At 38.5% G+C, this 20,865-nt stretch overlaps 1 protein-coding gene across 5 annotated transcripts in view; it reads right to left on the minus strand.

The window, feature by feature from the left end:
• Nucleotides 1-2,796: 2,796 nt before the first annotated feature.
• foxp2 (forkhead box P2) overlaps nucleotides 2,797-20,865 on the minus strand; it is a 352,030-nt gene continuing 333,961 nt past the window's right edge. For all 5 annotated transcript variants that reach the window (XM_078417448.1, XM_078417447.1, XM_078417449.1 and 2 more), the window contains exon 17: nucleotides 2,797-6,575. In XM_078417448.1, coding sequence (XP_078273574.1) covers nucleotides 6,434-6,575 — 142 coding nt within the window. In that variant the 3' untranslated portion in view covers nucleotides 2,797-6,433. The remainder of the gene's footprint in view (nucleotides 6,576-20,865) is intronic.

Genomic DNA, 20,865 nt, shown 5'->3' on the forward strand with positions numbered 1-20,865 from the left:
GAGATAAACTGGAATTAATTTTACTTACTTTGGTAATATTCACATATTAGAGGGGACATGGTTGGAGTTTTAAAAGGATAAAAGAACTGGAGACAATTATAGACAATAGACAATAGCCAATAGACAATAGGTGCAGGAGGAGGCCATTCGGCCCTTCGAGCCAGCACCGCCATTCAATGTGATCATGGCTGATCATTCTCAATCAGTACCCCGTTCCTGTCTTCTCCCCATACCCCCTGACTCTGCTATCCTTAAGAGCTCTATCTAGCTCTCTCTTGAATGCATTCAGAGAATTGGTCTCCACTGCCTTCTGAGGCAGAGAATTCCACAGATTCACAACTCTCTGACAGAAAAAGTTTTTCCTCATCTCAGTTCTAAATGGCCTACCCCTTATTCTTAAACTGTGGCCCCTTGTTCTGGACTCTCCCAACATTGGGAACATGTTTCCTGCCTCTAACGTGTCCAACCCCTTAATAATCTTATACGTTTCGATAAGATCTCCTCTCATCCTTCTAAATTCCAGTGTATACAAGCCTAGTCGCTCCAGTCTTTCAACATATGACAGTCCTGCCATTCCAGGAATTAACCTAGTAAACGTCCTTGCCCTCAATAGCAAGAATATCCTTCCTTCAATAGCAAGAATATCCTTCCTATTAGACTTCCTTGTCCTTGCTCCCACAGCTCTGCATCCAGCAGATTATCCTTTGGGCTGTTTCCTCAATAAAACTTTATGTGGCCATTTGGACAGAACACTTGAAGTGGATGGGAATAGTAGGATTGAATTTCTATGAAGCCTACCAATGGGGAGTTGGAATAGATGCTGAGAGGTACTTATTTAAAGTACTTTTTTTTTACCACGCCTAGAATTAATTTTAAGCAAAGAGGCTCTTGAAAAGGAACATCAAAAGTTGCTTGCAGGAGAATTCATTTGCAATTGTAGGGGATACCTGCTGCTTAGTGTGATTATCAGTCATGGACAACCTCAAAGCTTTTTTTGATTGCCTTAGGAAGTCAGAAACAGATCTTTTCAGCATTCTTTCCAAATGAACTGAAGTATATTTGCTTCTCCCTGGAGGTGGCAGTGAGGAAGGTGAGGAAGGTGAGGAAGGTGAGGAAGGCTGTACACAGTTGCATTTTTAATTAGATTTAATGAAGGACAGGGAGATTTTTGTTTTAATTTTAAGGAGCAATGGGCCTGTGAGTGCTGAAACTGGTGAGCACTTCAATCTAAAACCGGACATTTTCCATTCTGCTCGGCATCTGGCCCCTTTCCTCCCCGGAATCTCACTTAGGCAGAATTCTCCCACTTTCAATGGTCTGCGTGTGCAGAAATATCTTGGCCAGGTCTAGGTATCTGAAAGAGGAGGCCACCCAGTAATGCACGGGCAAGAGGTACACTTCCCAATGGCATACATAGCAAGGGAATGACAAGGGGCCAGCAGGCAGATGAAGGTTTGGTGACTGATGAGGGACATTCCTCAACTGCCCATCCTGCAACCAGAAACCTCTTGCACAGGTTGGATGCTCGGGCCTACGGATATCCTTACAACTAAGCTCAGCTTTTGTGAAGGTGAGAGGTAGTAAGATTGATTTAGGAGCCACATTGTATCATTTACAGGAATATAGTCAATAATATAAAAACCCAGCCTGAGATGCACTCAGACATACAGTGAGAGAAGGAATCCTTTGGGGTGAATACATTGCTATTTTCTTAGCTGAACACTACCTAATCTCAAGAAGAATCCAAAGAAAGATCAACATTAGCCAACCACCTGTTTGATCTAATTTGGTAAACCTGCTACCACAGCCGAATCTTTTCTATCATCGTCACTTTTTTTGCATATCTTTCATTCATTTGTTCTACATCGCTCTACATTAGTGTCTATATCTCTCGTTTCCCTTTCCCCTGACTCTCCGTCTAAAGAAGGGTCTCGATCCGAAACGTTACTTATTCCTTTTCTCCAGAGATGTTGTCTGACCCACTGAGTTACTCCAGCTTTTTGGGTCTATGTTTGGTAAACTTAAATTTGTTTGTGGTCGGCTTGCTGCTTTACAGGTATACTGTTTTACTTTTTCAAAATATCCTCTACCATATTTTTTGCTGGCAACTATTTGATTTGTCCCAGTAGAAACTGGAGCACCTCCTTCATTTTAACAGAAAGCAATATAAAAATGACTCTAATCTCCATGAAGAAAGAATTTTATGAAAACATTGGTTTATGTGTGAATGTAATGCCATCAGATTGAGGAGTCCTGCACGTTTAGCAATGCAGTTCTAAAGCATTAGTTCTTGCAATAGCAAATGTTGCACTCAATTTTTTTCTCAGATGCTTCACAGCAAATTAATTTTGCAGAAGAATGCTTGCCCTGACCAGCTGTGCAAATTGCCATTTGGTTTGTTTTGGTCTGGTTGTCCACATTACAATAAACCCTCAGTCTTAGTTTATAGCAGTTTCCTTTCTCACGATTCTCACCAAGATTATTTTGTCTTTCAGCCACCTGAACCAAAGAGACTTCAATGAAAGTTTATACAAGAGAGCTCTCCCACAATTTCTCCTTTTGATGTTGACAAAGAATGTGAGCGTAAATCCTTTAGGGAGACAGGCAGAAATTATCCACAATTTTCAAAATCAAGAAGTCAATGGTTCAATTAAATTGTACAATAAAGCATAAAATCAATCTTTACTCACAGGCAAGAACTGAATTTTAAAACCTGTTAATGCTGTCTGTTAACAAGGACATAACAGATGAGCTTAATATGTGTGATAAACTATTTATTGCATTTCATAATGCCATTATCTGTCATTAGTACTGATTACACACATCTAGAACTATAATACACATTTGATTGTCTGCTTAAACAGACACATTGAATGATGGAATGTTATAATACAGGAAAAAATGTTTTTCACACCTTGTAATTCTACGGCAGTGTCAGTGACAACATAGTTTAGTACCTTAAAAAGGAGCTGATTATTATTTTTGTACATTACATTACAACTATCACTGCTTCTCTGTTCATTACCGATTGGAGGTATAATTCATTGCTTTGCCACTAGTCAGGGTATTATTAAGTTTTATATTTTAGGAACTCCAAAAGGAAAACACGATTATCAACAGATTTAAACAAGTGCTAATGCTGATGGCTTAATCTAATTTCCATTCAGTCTCTGTCCAATGAAAAATTCAATTGTCGTTCTAACAAATATTAGTAATGTGCACAAAATTTTAATTTCAGTCCATACAACTACAATGAATTCAACTACAGCATGTATAGGCCTATGAAACAGTATACTCACATGGTTTTTATATCATTGATGTCTTTTATAGACAAAAAACTTGGTCCAATAAAACCTGATAACTCCCTGTTGTTAGTGGTAGTCTAGTTTCCTTTTAAGTCCTATGTTTGGTCCTTTACATTATTCAGCAGTGAAAGCCTTGAATACAGAACAACAGCTGTTACAAATTTCCATCATGACTTTTCACTTTTAAGAATTCAAGGCATGAACACAGTACACAGTAATGGAAAGTATCAAAATTAGTTTACCTCAAAAAAGATAAATAAACAAAAAGGCATAATCCACCAATACATAAATTGATGTTTGTTGTGCTACAGCTAAAAGATACTATATATAAAGGATGACAGTCCCCATCAGCATATGATAGATGCAAGGATAAATGAGCTTTAATTTTGCCACACAGTATGCCATTTAAGTATGCACCAAGCAATAAATACATACATTATTTTAAAGCCTTACAATAGCTATGCAAAGCAGATGCAAGAAAGCAGATTTGCTAATATTAGCAAGCAATGGTATAAAATAGAGTAAAAAATACATGAAATGCATTAAAGCAAAGCTCGCTTAAAAAAGTCTGGTCATTTATGGGTCCACCAACATTTTTTACATAATTATGCACAATTATCAAAATACAGACAGAGCATATCAGAAAACCCCAATAAACCTAAAACCTATTGTAAGCATTTGCAGAGTTTTGGAGGTTCTTCTGGTAAAATGTGCAAGCAGCTATTTTTAATTGTACTCGTACAAAATCCATGCAAAATTCTACAGGTATATGCAATCTGTGGCTAAGACCTTTTCTTCCAAAAGATGCGTGACTGAGGTATGCATGCTACCAGCACTGTACCCTCAGATCCCTTTGCAGATGAATTCACGTATCGTTCTTACTTCCAGTCCCACTGAGTAGTTTTACACATGCACTTCATAGACGTTATCTCCCTTTCAATAAATCCAAACATTAGTGTCCTACAAATGTTTGAAGACAACCTATTAGAAATCTTTCTCCCCCATATTGGTAACATAAACCTTCCTTTGACCATGAACTACAGACAAGCATAGTGAGAGTAACAGTTAACTGTGATACTCGCAAATAATACAATCTGCCACAATTGTTCTGGTGTGTTATGCAGAGGTAGAAGCTTTCAGAAAATCTTCAGGGTGAGTGGAAGAACCCTACTGAAAGCAGTTGTGTCCTTTTATTTGGTGTGATAGATGACTGTGTATGTCTTACGCCTACTTGCTGACTCCAGCAAATAATAAACGATGAGCCTGGTTTGCAGGAACCAGCTCCTTCACGTGGAACTCTAGCAGCCACTTCCTGTCAAAAACTGTTTGTAAAGCAATAACCATTATCAGGTTATGAGGTCCCTTGGTTGGGGGGGAAATGTAAGGTATTTCACAGAATTGGCACACAGAGTGAAATGCAACATTTTGAGTTAATAAATATCAGTGTTAAGCAATTCTTGTATTATTTTTTAAAAACTACATCACAATGCATCATGAAACATTTTAGGAAAACTTTTTATGCATTGTCAGGTATAGCAGATACTTTAAGCCTTAACATCACATATAAGCAGAGGCAGAAATTTGTGTAACTTTGGTTTGATAGAAATGGAAATGTCTGGTATAATGACTATCAAATACTATGATTTGAAATGAGTATAAAAATTGCTTCTGTTTTTAAACTCTGCCAGATCATTTGAACTCAAAAGTGAAAATAACTTTTTGGCTTCACTAGTTTTTCAATGTTTGGTTACTACAGTTATTTTTTTAAGTGAAATCTGAAAACTCTTCTTGACGAACAAAACATGAAAAAAGACAAACGTGCAAGACATAAGTTTTACGAAACATTACAAAGCCACCAGTAAAAACTGTTGTCTGTACGGAAAAATAAAATGCAAATGGAGCCGAGTGACTTTGTCAGCACTATATTCTCACCTGCACGACTAGTTTCTAAATGGACATTTGAAGTGAGAAATGAAAACACCTATATAAATTATGTAGTTGCATCAAGTACATATAATTTGTTTTGGTCAAAGATGCACATTTAGTTGTTTCCTACCATAACTTTCTTCTTTACATCACTGTTATTGTGTAGCATTTGCGACTGAATTTTATTTTTCTGAACTCAGCAGATCACACGCCTGACTTCATTTTGTCAAGTTCAATACTTTCTTTCATAGGGCTAAATAAAAGAATCCCAGAGGTCATCTGAAAACAGCAGGTAGTTGATGTAAATGTTCCTTTGTACTAATTAAAGTTACAGAAGGCGGGCCATTGAAATGGTTGTTTCCGTCGTTGAGCTATTGGCCATTGTCAGGGTTGACTTTGGTTTTAGCTGTTGCCTTTGAAAATGTTTACAGGTAGACAAAGATTAAATACAAGGAGGTAAAGAGAGCTGTTTAGAGTATGCAGAAAAGCACAATTTCCATATGGTAGTTGCACGGATGGTAGACCTTATTGTAAGCATTTAAGATTGCACTTTACATTTCAACACTAACAGCACAGACTGGAAGCCCGAGGTTATCAGTTTCCTCAGGAATCCGTAACAGTCTAATTACTGTGGTTTTGTAATATCTAACTACAAACATAAGTTGGTGGCACCAACACGAACCCTAATCTGTCCCCAAAGTTCAACGAGTTTACAGGCAGTGATTCTACTTTCTGTTACTACTGTGCAAATTAAAATCAACAACAACTTGAACTGGATCAGCAAATTATCTAATTTTAGCTACTGTATACTAAAAATTCACATTTAATGAAGCTAACACTATTTTTGGCAGTATAAGAGGCCATTGACTTTCTAAATTGATGACATCCCAATATCCGGTCAATCCTTCAACCAGTGAGAGCTAGGTAACAATTTCATATGGATAAGCCATCACACCGAGGAAAGTTTATCAGAAACTTATTTTTTTGCAATCCAATTTTCTATATGCTGGAAAAATACAAGCAATTTCCAATGCTTGCCATCCCTTGGTTTTCAGTGGCAATCACAGATAGTTCCACTAGGCTGTTTCCTTGCCACATGCTCAATAAATAGTCACAGTAAAAGTCTGCCAAATATCCAATGACATTGAGTGGTTATGGAGGTCTGTAATATGACCCTGTTGTTGAAATGTCTGAAGTTCCTCTTATTCTGGATCCTCAGATGACGGTTCCTCTTCAATATCTCTGTCCTCTATCTCTGGACTGTGATTGGCTGTCGTTACCAAGGACATTGGGCCCTCATCTTCTTCTGCATTCATTGGTTCTTCCTTGACGTGAATGGGCTGACTGAATAAATTTGAAAATAAAAATGCATGGTCAGTGAAAATTACAGCAGAAACAAAAGATTGTACCAGAAAGAAGCCTCGGATTTTTAAAATATAAATTCTTATTCCTTTTGTAAAAATACTATTAGGAATTTATTACACTCAGCAGATGATTGTTTCTTGAAACAGACACATCATCAATTAAAGCACAGCAAGTGTCAAATGCTTTAAAATATCTGATTTTATCCCCTGAAGTTTACTTTTTTTCTCCCAAAAATAAATCAGAAAGGTCACAGTGATCTGAAAAAGCTATAAAAGTTCACTTATGGCACATGACGAAAAATGCCATATCATAAATAATCTAGATTTTTTTTTCATACCCTACCCCTCCAGCAAGAGAAGACCTGATTTTTTTTATCTTGTTAATAGAAACTGCAGTCTCTCATTAATATGCAGGGCTGGTGTGGTGCTTCTCAAGAGGAATACCTGCAACAGGGCTTCATCATTAATCAACTTCAGCGCAGCAGTTCAGCGAGACACGATGATACATGTTTTTAACTCTAAATTAATGAATATCTTTACCAACTGTCAATAAATGAGGAAAAACACTGGTGAGGAACACAAGTTGAGGTGGGAAATTTCCAAACAGAACAGAATGATGAGGAAGTGGGCAACTAACAAGAATAATAATGCTGTCACCCACAAACAAGGCTTAACATGATCCAGGCCCTACTCAAGGAAAGGGTTGTGCTGCAATGATAAATCTGCCAAAACCTAATTATTTTTGACACATTAGATGCATCAGGGACTCACAGTGAAAAAATTTCCTTATCAAGTACTTTTGCATTAGAAAGTGACTGAACCTGCCAGCCATCTCTTGGGCTACATTCTTCGATGAAAGGAGTAACTTTGAATTTTAAAAGGTACAGATCGCTTTAATATTCACAGCAAAATAACTTATTATTCAAACCTTATTGGTAAGCCATACAGTTTTGTTATTTATTATTTAAACAGATAATTTATGCAATTTTAATAGTCATCACAATCAGAGCAAAATCAGAAGAAAAAAAATGAACAATAGAATTAGAAAATGCTGGGACTAGAAGGATTTTCTTTGTAAGGTCAGTTCATTTGCATACTGATTGGATGAACAAACATATCACCCTATTGAAAAATCCTATTAAAAATGTGTATTAATATGTATAAGAAATATTTCTACAAAACAGTTAGTTTTAAATCTTGAAAATAAAACCCTTTACTTTCATCTGTAATGTAAGGTTGATATTTCTGTGTCCAATTTTAAAACTTTTTGATGCACAAAATATCATAAAATATCTTTGATAGAACATTGCGTATTACTCTCCATGTTAAATTATTTTAATATACATATTTAGTTTTATATATATGTTTATTCTCTTTACTGAAAAAATAGTCGATTCAGGTGGTTAAACTGTAACATAATGAATCACGCACACACCGTATTAAGAAGCAATCCATTCATTGAGAATTAATAGCAATAAATAGGAATTTAAAAAATATTTCAAATTTAAAATAAATCAATTGTTTCAGAAGTGGATTTCACTCAGTTTGACAGAAAATATCCCAGGAGCTCAATGATAAAGAAAGCCTTCTTAAAATACTGTCATTCTTATTTATCATATTGTTTAAAAAACCCCTCCAAATAAGGGATACAAAATTTAAAGAGAGATAAATGAGTCAAGAGAACACTGGGTTGCTATGGTCATAAAACACATCAAAACCTTTCAACAATATGAAAAGCATAGCTTGCAGCTTTAATTTACATTAATTACATATCAGTACTATGCTCAGAATGTAAAAAATGAGAAAAATTATGAGAGCTTACGTTCAGTTTGCACGGTATTGGTGCTAAAATGACTCATGCAGTATTTACCAAGTGGCTTCTGAAGCTACAAATGTGTCTGCTACTAAACCATTACAATCGTATCCACAATGGTCTGGTTTACTTGAGCATTATTTTAAGATTATTACAGTACAAGCAGTCATGCATAACCATTCAGCAGATGTAAATATCATCATTGGCTGTGTATCTTAATGAAATAAGATGATTTGTCAGTCTTAATAATCAGACAGACAATAATAATATCTAAGCTAGAAGACTGCATATTCCTTTTAAATACCAAAGGGAGTTTTGGACCGGTCGCATGCCCAGTAAAAAGATGAAACTAAGAGCATTGAAGCATTTAAAAGATCCTTTAAATACCTGGGTTGAAAGTGAATTAACATAAAAAGATTTTTTCCTCTAAGGCAACTATCAATCAAGTGAATATCATTCATGACAGACTATTTGGTAATAAATGTAGCAAAGGACATCGGACAATATATTGATTGCTATACCTCCTAAACGTATCAAGACCCAAACTATGCCGTGTCACAAGGTCTGTACAGTTTGAAAGATAAAAACTCAATAGAGATTTTATAACGGAAGTATTAATTTGCTAAATGTGTTAAACTTTCACACTTCTGTCATCCTTCAATTTAAATGTAAAATGTCAAAGAAAGCAAAGCTTTTAACAGGAATGGCCGAATGCTTAACTTCAAAGTGGATAGACATCAAATGGATTCATATCTAGTTGGTTCAGTTGGCTACTGAATGGAGTACTACTGTAAAAGGAGGTACTGTATCTCTGCCCAGGAAATTCTGTATGATCTACATAATGTGAAACTCCTGTTGAATAATTTTAAGACAATGTTCACACTGTCCCTGACAAAGATCAGAATAGAGACCCAGACATTTATTCTCCCTAGTTGAAGAATAATGGTTGAATAACATTTAAAACTAGCTTGTTGGACTTTTTAAATTTTCACTAAGATTCAAAGGAACATGTAGGTAGACTTTATAAATGAATGTCAGGCCCATTGCTTTACATACGTATAGAACATAAAATAATCTTGCTGCAAAACAAAAACGTTGACCTTGAAATTAGACTGTAAAGTACAAATTGATGAATGTTTAAGATGTTTGTCTGAAATTAATTACACTGCTGTTTTGATGAGTTATTAATATTTTAATATAGTTGATTAATATCTCTGATAAAATAGCAGGAACTAAGATTCTCAAACAACACGTTAAGATTTCTCACATTGTTACCACTTAAGCTTTGTATGAAACCTTACCTTTCCCAACATATGATAAACCATGTCTTCCCGTTAGCATGTTCTTTCATAAACAATATATTTACACATATTTTGAATTCTTACTGATCATTAAATATTGTTGTTTTCGATAAAGAACATGCATGGTGCTATCAGGGAATCACGCTGGAAGGCACCACTGACCCCAGCAGTGAAGGAGACTGAATTAGCATTCAATTGAAATAAATTGCTGGAATACCCTTGGTTAAATGCTCTATCTATGGTGTTGTTAATTCAGTTCCCGCACATGGTCAGTTTCTGTGATGCCATTAAGATTCATAATTTAAACATTTAGTGGGAAAAGTCAGACCCAGAGGAAATAACATTAAATTAACGATCTTTGATTATTTTTTTTAAATAATACGTGTAATGTCTTTTTCCAGTGGAAGCTAATTTTCAAAATACCTCGGTCTGGGTTTTAACAATCTTGATTACTCATATACATTATAACCAATATTGATGAGAAACTGAAATTATACTGGTAATTGTATATTGGTGTTTATCGATTAAAATATATTTTTAAATATTAGATATTTTACATTTTAAATCATAGGCCAACTTTTCTCAAATGTATATCTGCAAATAGTAAGTAACAACCACTGCAGGTGTTTTATTACTAGTAATGAAAGCTTAATAAATAAAGTATCTTTGAGCACAGAACTGCAATACTGTTTCACGTTCTCCAAAACAAAAAATAGAAGCTGTTTGAAATAAAAAATAAATAAAGTTTGGCATCTCATGGTCATCCCCGCAAGGCTTTGAAAGGTTTTGATCGAGGCATAATTTCACCCAAGCCTTGTGGGGTCGTTGGGTATTTATTATGAGATTGTACTTGGTGGTGCAGCGGTAGAGTTGCTGCCTTACAGCGCCGGAGACCTGGGTACGATCCCGACCACGGGCGTTGTCTGTACAGAGTTTGTACGTTCTCCCCGTGACTGCGTAGGTTTTCTCCGAGATCTTCGGTTTCCTCCCACATCCCAAAGATGTACAGGTTTGTAGATTAATTGGCTTGGTACGGTGTAAAAATTGTCGCTAATGTGTTGTGAGGTACAGCTAATGTGCAGGGATCGCTGGTCGGTGTGGACTCGGTGGGCCTAAGGGCCTGTTTCCGCGCTGTATCTCTAAACTAAACTAAACTGTACTACTTTCCAGTTCCTTCGTGACTTTTAGTTCAAGTCAGGACCGCTACCTTTCCAACAATAAAGCTCAGAGTGAAACATTGACACTAACCTCTTTAGCTGATGGAACATTTACAGTCAGATATTACAGGGCCTGAGATCTAATCAGCTTCTTTACATCACTAATAGGAAGAGAAAATGGATATCTGCCTGAGGCTGCACTCTTAAACTACCTTAAAACAATTCATTATATTCTCTATATTGCTCATCTTGTATTTCTTCTTGATAATAGAGTGAAATAAGTTATTTAAATTGTGGGTCAGTTTTAGTTTTAATATGATTTAGAAATATTTTAATTGCTTCTGATAAAAAATATATAAAATTTACAATTGTGCCAACTAAAAGACCACCATTATAAGCCATTCCTTTTAATTACCTTTAATGGTTCCAACTTATTATTAGCATAGGTGTTGTAATCTTTAAAGCATGTAGAAAAATTGCCAGTGTCTAATTTTTGATATTGGAATATGGTTAATAACTGATTATATTTCTCAATTACTTTCCTTCTCAGCTTTCTGCTTAGTTTTCTTTCAGGTAGGTACTTCAATGATCTTACTTTAAAAATATGGGTTGCAACAATTTTTTTTGGTCAAGTTATATTGTTTTCCCCACATTCAACACCATATACATACCTCTGTTGATGCAATAAATGGAACGGGTGTATGTAGATTGTAACACAGAAACATAGAAAACAGGTACAGGAGTAGGCCATTCGGCCCTTCACGCCAGCACCGCCATTCAGTACCATAGCTGATCATCCACAATCAGTACCCTGTTCCTGCTTTCTCTCAATATCCCTTGATTCTGTTAGCCTCAAGAGATATATATTGTGGATCCAAACTTCAATATATGGTTAAATCTTAATACAGTGTTGTGAGGATATGCTACTTTGCTGAGAAGTCATTGTACAGCTCAGATGTAGCCTGATGTACTTATTTTGTTATTTGAAATTAATGACTTTACTTTTGAGGTACATGGAATTCACACAGTATATCTTCACCCATGATTAAAAAACTAGGAAACTAGATGGGATACCTTGCCTTGAACAAATTAACTGGTATGAGTAACACATAAGCTATTTTACTCCTGAAGTAGTGCTTTGAGGTCTACTTTAATTTTGTTTTCCTTTTAAAAAATATTATTATTTTATTGAGCTTCACAAAAATACAAATGAAAATTCATTTTACAATTATGCACAGTATAAGTGGAAGAAAAGAAAACGACACAACAAAAAACCCTAAAAAATATATATATTTTGAGAGTTATATGGTTTGATTGACAGTTTTGATAGTAGGTAAGTTGTACCATATCACATTACAATTACACTGGATGCCAAACATTGCCATATATGGCCACAAACAGGAAATACATTGTAACGCAATTTTGTTTTCTGTCTTTGCTGTTTGCTCAGGAAGGCAACATAGTTTAGTTTAGTTTTAGTTTAGAGATACAGCATGGAAACAGGCCCTTTCGGCCCACCAGGTCCGTGCCGACCAGCCATTCCTGTACATTAACACTATCATGTACCCACTAGGGACAATTTTTACATTTACCCAGCCAATTAACCTACAAACTTGTACGTCTTTGGAGTGTGGGAGGAAACCGAAGATCTGGGAGAAAACCCACACAGGTAAGAAACACCGGACAGACAGCACCCGTAGTTGGGATCGAACCCGGGTCTCCGGCGCTGCATTCGCTGCAACAATGTACCATCTCAACCAGTCACATCAAAGGATTGTTAATGATGGCCATAGAATCTGAACCAAATATCAAACTAGAACAACTTTGAGGGCAGTCAGGTAGAGAAAACAACATAAAGAGAACGGAAGAATGTTTGCATTAAGTACAACTAAAGGCAGATATGCTATAAAATTACAAAGTAAAGGTATTAAATTGCACAGTTCTAGAAGTTGTTTTCCAGGAGCAAAAAGGCTGCCTCACAGTAAATGCGACTTTTCATGCTACTTCAAGGCCCTAATTTTACACACTGAGTTCCGTTTGTGCAGGGACACGAACTTCATGCCTTCCAATGCATTAAAATAATGGATAAGGCCTTGGGATCCTGTTTGTATGATTATAACAAAGATAGACACAAAAAGCTGGAGTAGCTCAGCGGGTCAGGCAGCATCTCTGGAGAGATTGAATAGGTGACGTTTTGGGACGAGACCCTTCTTCATACTGAGAGTCAGGGGAAAAGGAAACAAGAGTAATAGATGGTGATGTAGAGAGATATAGAACAAATGAATAATTATAACTGTCTATTTTGGACAGCAACATGCACTGCCTTCAATCACAATTACAAAGTGGGTTGTGTATCAGTAAGCGGGAGTTTCACTAGAATATTAACATAAATATTGGGGTAAAAGAGGTATCGATTGGTAAGGTAGCCAGAGTCTGTATTCAAGGGTGGAAATGACAGATACTAAAGACAATTTCAGGTGAGAGAGGGAAAGATCAAAGTTCACTGGCCAAGACGCTGGTGGAGAAGATAGAGAGCATCAGCTGCTGTGAGCGGCCCACAATCTCACATCCTGCACCCTGGTGTTCCATGGTTGACTTGGGATGGGCGGCCGTTGGATGTGATGGATGACATCAATGTTCGCTGTGGGCTTGAGTCATGGTGCTGATGGAGGCGGCCTGGAGAGGTCCTACACAGAGTCTATTCGCTCACGTACAGTAGCTGCACAGAGTGGTGGTAGAATGAGCCAACGGAATTGCACTCAACCAGGCTGACCCCCTTCTTTATCGATCCAGTGCCACCAGGTCACTGTGCTTTAAAGTGAGATATATAACAAGTGCACGTCTCCTTAAGCCTAGATCAGGCATTTCAGAAACTTGGAAGCTGTAAATAGCACCAGAATGTGTTGCGTCTATGCATACTATTTCAGAAGGGGTTCTATTTTACTCCTGTATGGTAACATTTGATGGATAGCCTGCAGAACAAACCTTTCACAGTATCTCTGCACACCTGACAATAAAGAAACCATTGAACCATTAATTTAGTGACCAAAGTTACTTTTCACACAAAGAGTGGTAGATGCCTGGAACACGCTGCCAGGGAAGCTGTATGGAGATTGCACATTATACCAGTGCCATTGTGTTTTCTCCGGGTGCTCCGGTTTCCTCCCATATTCCAAAGACATACAGTTTGTAGATTAATTGGCTTTGGTAAGATTGTAAATTGTCTCCAGTGTACAGGATAGTGCTAGCACATGGGGTGATTGCTGGTCGGCACGGACTCGGTGGGCCGAAGGGCCAGTTTCCATACTGTATATCTAATGTCTAAAGTTTAGTGCAATTATGGTAAAAGAGAAATGTATTCCTGAAGGAATACACACATTTTATGGAGCATCAATTGTAAAAGATTATTAAAATGACTACTGATTTGGAAATAGTCGGATTTTGAGCTCATTTTCAGAGCCACAACTATTTACAATATATATTAATGATTTGGATGATGGAATTAAAAGTAACACTAGCAAATTTGCAGATGACACAAAGCTGGGCGGCAGTTTGAACTGCGAAAAGGATGCTAGGAGGTTGCAAGGTGACTTGGACAGGTTGAGTGACTGGGCAGATGCATGTATGCAGTATAACGTAGATAAATGTGAGGTTATCCACTTTGGCGGCAAGAACAAGGAGGCAGATAATTATCTCAATGGTGTCAGATTAGGAAAAAGGGAAGTGCAACGAGACCTGGGTGTCCTTGTACACCAGTCACTGAAAGTAAACATGCAGGTAGAGTAGGCAGTGAAGAAAGCTAATGGCATGTTGGCCTTCATAACAAGAGGATTTGAGTATAGGAGTAAAGAGGTCATTCTGCAGTTGTACAGGGCCCTGGTGAGACCACATCTGAAGTATTGTGTGCAGTTTTGGTCTCCTAATTTGAGGAAGGACATCCTTGCTATTGAGGCAGTGCAGTGTAGATTCACAAGGTTAATCCCCGGACTGTCATATGAGGAAAGATTGGAAAGCTTGAACTCCCTGGAATTTAGAAGGATGAGAGGGGATCTTATAGAAACATATAAAATTATAAAAGGGCTGGACAAGCTAGATGCAGGAAAAATGATCCCAATGTTGGAGGAGTCCAGAACCAGGGGCCACAGTCTAAGAATTAAGAGGAGGCCATTTTACACTGAGATGAGAAAAAACTTTTTCACCCAGAGAGTTGTGAATTTGTGGAATTCTCTGCCACAGAAGGCAGTGGAAGACAATTCACTGGATGAATTTAAAAGAGTTAGATAGAGCTCTAGGGGCTAGCGGAATCAAGGGATATGGGGAGAAGGCAGGCACGGGTTACTGATTGTGGATGATCAGCCATGATCACAATGAATGGCGGTGCTGGCTCGGATGGCCAAATGGCCTCCACCTGCACCCATTTTCTATGTTTCTATGTAATGCAGGTGAAGTGCCACGCAAATGGAGGGAGGCAAATGTTGTGCCTCTATTGAAGAAGGGCCGCAGGGAAAAGCCTGGGAACTACAGGCCAGTGAGTCTAACATCTGTGGTCGAGAAGTTACGACCGAGTATTCTGGAGATAAGCTATATGTGCATTTAGATAGACTAGGGCTGATTAGGGAAAGTTTGTGTGGCGTTGTTTGTTGGAGATTGTGTCTCACGAATCTGAATGTTTTTTGAAGATTTCACCAAAAAGGTTGATGAGGGCAGAACTGTCCCTCGACGTCTCGACCCGAAACATCACCCATTCCTTCTCTCCTGAGATGCCTGAGTTACACTAGCATTTTGTGTCTACCTTCGATTTAAACCAGCATCTGCAGTTTTTTTCTCTGCACATCTTGTTAATCCATGCTTGTCTTCTAACTAGCTTTGTATCAAGCCAGCACCCAGTTAGGTTGTGGGTATGAAGGCAAAGCCAGGAACAGTGTACACTCAGAGAGACATGATGGAAGAGAAAGCATGAACAGAGTTAAGTGAGGCCAAGGGTGTTTGTTGTAATTCTGTGTTCAATATTTCTTTAAGAAACTCTATATGACAGAGCTTTGAGCAGTCATCATTTGTTCTTTTCAGGATTGCTGGTTAGGTTGATCAACATGTTTTAGTGTAGTGTGGCACCAGTGCCAATCAGGACTTTGCATCAGAGTCGGACACTAGCAAAGAGCTTTAAAATCAATCTTGCATCTGTTTCCGCTAGATGTATCACTTATCTATTTACAGGTGTGCCACAATGTGACAGCAAAGGGACCTTCAGCATCAGTTTGGTAAACAAGATGTCATTCTGATTCCCACTTCCAGTTTGCTCCCTTTTCCCGAGAGGTAAACAAATGCCTTTGTAAAATTTCCCCAAGGAAGACTAGGTATTGTCAACTTCTTTCATAAATCTTCAGAGTACGTTCAGAAATACTCTGAACCCATTGCACAATTTTCATGCAGATATTTCAGAATACCCTTTTCGTCACAATAACCTTATTTCTTCAACAAATGTTATTTTAAGACACAAAAGAAAAAGACCAGGCAGGAATGTGTGGAACAATCCTTATCCTAAACATAAAGTGGATTTAATTTCATTTAACCAGATTTATGTTTTACCAGAAACTAAAGTGCCAACAGGACCCAACAATGTTTAAATATACTTGCATAATGATTCACAACTCCAGGGACATTTTCCACTGGGATTCAATATTAAGGATATCACTGCTCGTAGGGAACATAGAAACATAGAAGATAGGTGCAGGAGTAGGCCATTCGGCCCTACGAGCCAGCACCACCATTCAATATGATCATGGCTGATCATCCAAAATCAGTACCCCGTTCCTGCTTTCTCCCCATAATCCCTTGATTCCGTTAGCCTAAGAGCTAACTATCTCTTGAAAACATTCAGTGAATTGGCCTCTACAGAGAATTCCACAGATTCAAAAGTTGGGTGAAAAAGTTTTTCCTCTTCTCAGTCCTAAATTATTCTTAAACTGTGACCCCTGGTTCTGGACTCCCCCAACATCAGGAACATTTTTCCTGCATCTAGCCTGTCCAATCGCTTAATAATTTTATATGTTTCTATAAGATCCCTTCTCATCCTTCTAAATTCCGGTGAATATAAGCCCAGTCGATCCATTCTTTCATTACATGCAAATCAGATTTAAAAGGAGTGGGCACAATTAAAGAAAATATCACAAGGAGTCAAAATTTCCAAAAAAGGTCTGGAACATTGAAATCGTACCTCAAACTATGAGGAAGCTGCAAAGTGTACGTGTATCAGCACAGATGGTTGGGCTATCAATATATTAGGCCAGTATGTAGCTGAAACCTTCTAATCCAGGCAGCATTCTCATAAACCTCCTCTGGACCTTCTCCCAAGCCTCCACATCCTTCCTGTAATGGGGCAACCAGAACTGTTCGCAATATTTCAGATGCAGCCTAATCAGTCTCATAAAGCTGCATTATGATCTTATATTCAATGCCCCTAGCAATGAGGAAACCATTCCATATCCCTATCTGCTTATGCTGCCACCTTCAGTGAGTTATGAACTTGAACTCCAAGATCCCATTACAAACCAATACTGTTAAAGGTCTTGCCATTAACTGTATACTCTCCAACTTCCCAGAGTGCAAACCCTCACACTTGCTCAGATTAAATTTAATCTGCCATTTCTCCACCCATTTCTGCATTTGATCTTTATCCCACGGTATTTTACTGTATCTCACTGTATTTCTCCACCCATTTCTGCATTTGATCTATATCCCACGGTATTGATCTATATCCAATGGTATTGATCTATATCCCACCGTATTGATCTATATCCCACGGTATTGATCTATATCCCACGGTATTGATCTATATCCCACTGCATTGATCTATATGCCACGGTATTGATCTATATCCCATTGCATTGATCTATATCCCACGGTATTGATGGATATCCCACTGTTCTGTTATTGAACGTCTGTCAAATTCCTTCCCCACTCTTGTCTCAGATCTTTGACTAACCTCCAAATGTCCTGATGTCCCTTTCTTTGTCAAATTATCATTCAATGCTTGGAACATGTCGCTAAAATAATATGTAATATAATTGCAAGGTGCTGTTTCTGCATATCTGTGGTTGAGCATTGTAGAATTGGTCAAGGCGGATGAGAGTGTCAGTAGAGAAAAATTTGCTTATTCTACAATGAGAGCAATGGAGGCTTTATGGCCTTCCAGGAGGGAGATGGAGGTGCAGAGTGCCTGAACGCCCATAGTAAAGACGAGGGAACGGGGGCTGGAAAATGGAGTCATTGCACTGATTGCACTTTCGTTTTATTCTGAACCAGGTGGCTCCTTATTCACCAGTACAGAGAACGTGCAAACTCCACACAGCCAGCAACCGAGACCTGGATCAATCCCGAGTCTCTGGCCACAGCTCTTCCAGCTGCACTACTGTACAGCCCACATTGTTATTGTGTTAATGAGCACACAAGGTAGAATGTTAAAGTAATCTCCTTAGTGCCATTTAAATGCTTCGCCAAAAAGAGCAGAGCTAACAAAGTGAATGGAAACTTTGGCATTTTAAACTTTTGTTCATTCGTGCACGAGTCATATTTAAGATTTCTTACAAAAGGCGTTTTGATTGTCACCAATGAAATTAAATGCTGAAAGGAAATCACCTATTTTAATCTCATACAATTAAGTTTGTGGTCTATCAACAAGAGAAAATTTAATTTAAGGGAATACATTTATAATAGCTGCTGACTGCAGTGACCTAGATGCAGGGGGAATAGAACGTGTAAGAAGGGACTACAGATGCTGCTTTACACCAAAGGTAGACCCCACCCTAGATCTCTAGTATATTTCACCATTTGTATCCCTTTGTTATCACTTCATCCCCAGCCAACAATGGACCATTGTGAGCACCACCTTTCCCGAGTCGTCGATGCAGGCTCTGCTTTGTTCTGTACTTTCCACTACCTCTAGTTTCCCCCTCCCTGACTCTGTCTGATGAAGGGTCTCAACCCAAAACGTCACCTATTCCTTATCGCCAAAGTTGCTGCCTGACCAGCTGAGTTACTCCTTTGTGTCTATCTGAAAGGAATAGAATACATATATTCACAGAATTGAAATATCCAAATAATATTTTGCACAGAACTCTGCACCCATGGAGCCAACTGCAGTTTAATCTCCTGCTCACATCACAACAATTAAGTGAATGATAATCTCCTTCTCCTACGAAGTGGGGTTTATTGTGGTCATAGAGAGAAGGGTTTCAGCAACAACCATATTAGTTTTCATTTGGCCCAAGGGTGTTGTCTTGGTCTCACAAGAATAACTTTAGATGTAAATAAATATTATTAAGCATTTCCTAAAGTACTGTCCTCTCCATAAAAAACATTGTCAGCTTCTTTTTGTTTAAAATTAAATGCTTAATTCACTGACATTGTCCATTCCATCTCCAACCTTTGTCCCCAGTGCCTCCCAAATCACGACCACCTCAATACAGTTTACTTTAATCCCTGCTATATTTCTGCACTGATGTGAATCAATGCTACAAATGTCCTATCTGCATATGACTAGTTTCTTCTCATTTCAGTTTTAAATGGCCTCCCCTTTATTCTTAGACTGTGGCCCCTGGTTCTGGACTCCCCCAACATTGGGAACATTTTTCCTGCATCTAGCTTGTACAGTCCTTTTGTAATAACAGGTATAACAGGTAATTTTATACATCTCTACAAGAACCCCTCTCATCTTTCTAAACTCCAGTGAATACAAGCCCAGTCTTTCCAATCTTTCCTCATATGACAGTCCCTCTATCCCAGGGATTAACCTTGTAAACCTACGCTGCACTGCCTCAATAGCAAGTCCTTCCTCAAATTAGGAGACCAAAATTGCACACAATACTCCAGATGTGGTCTCACCAGGGCCCTGTACAACTGCAGAAGGACCTCCATGCTCCTACACTCAAATCCTCTTCCATCATAGATGAGGCCCTCACTAGGGTCTCCTCAGTATACTGTAGCTCCCCCTCCCCCCAGTCACAACAGGGACAGAGTCCCCCTTGTCCTCACCTTTCACCCCATCAGCCATTGCATACAACACCTAATCTTCTGATATTTTCACCCCCGTCAATGGGATTCCACCATTAGTCGCATCGTCCCATCTCCACCCCTTTCTGGTTTCCGCAGAGACCGTTCCCTCTGCAACTCCCTAGTTAACTCATCCCTTTCCACCCACACCATCCCCTCCCCAGGTACTTCCCTATTCAACCGCAGGAGATGAAACACCTGTACCTTTACCTCCTCCCTCAGCTCTGACCAGAGGTTCACTTGCACCCCCTCCAACCTCATCTACTGTAGGTGTGGAGTCCTATATAACAGTGTGACCAAACGCAGACGGGGTGATCGTTTCATTGAACACCTCCGCAGTCCACCTTGGCCTACTCAATAATAATAATATTATATTCCTTTATTCAGCCCACACCGGGGAAATTTACAGTGTTACAGCAGCAAAGTGGATAGCAAGAGATTATTCATTATAAATAAAAGATACATAAATTGGCATCAGTTTTCTGTGTGTTCTTAGCTGTTATTGTTGACTGGTCTGCTGGGAGCAGTGCTGGTTGTGCAGTCTCACAGCAGCAGGAAGGAAGGACCTCCTATATCTCTCCTTCACACACTTGGGGTGAAGGAGTCTGTCACTGAAGGAGCTACTCAGTGCAGTGACAGCGTCCTGCATGGGGTGGGAGTCCCTTGGTTGCTAACTCCCCCTCCCATTCCCACACTGACCTTTCTGTCCTGGGCCTCCTCCATTGCCAAATGGGCCTCTTACAACCCAGTGGTATAAATATGATTTTTCTAACTTCATAACCCTTGCTTTCCCTCTCTCTCCTCCACCCTAGTCGGCCTACAAGTTTCACTGTCTTCCTGCTTAGTTTCACTGTTTGTATCCACACATTATCACCTTCTCTACAGCCAACAATGGACCATTGTGGGCTCCACCTTTCCTTGATCATCGGTGCTGGCTATGATTTGTTCTTT

The sequence above is a fragment of the Rhinoraja longicauda genome, chromosome 20, assembly GCF_053455715.1.
Source record: "Rhinoraja longicauda isolate Sanriku21f chromosome 20, sRhiLon1.1, whole genome shotgun sequence".
NCBI lineage: Eukaryota > Metazoa > Chordata > Chondrichthyes > Rajiformes > Arhynchobatidae > Rhinoraja > Rhinoraja longicauda.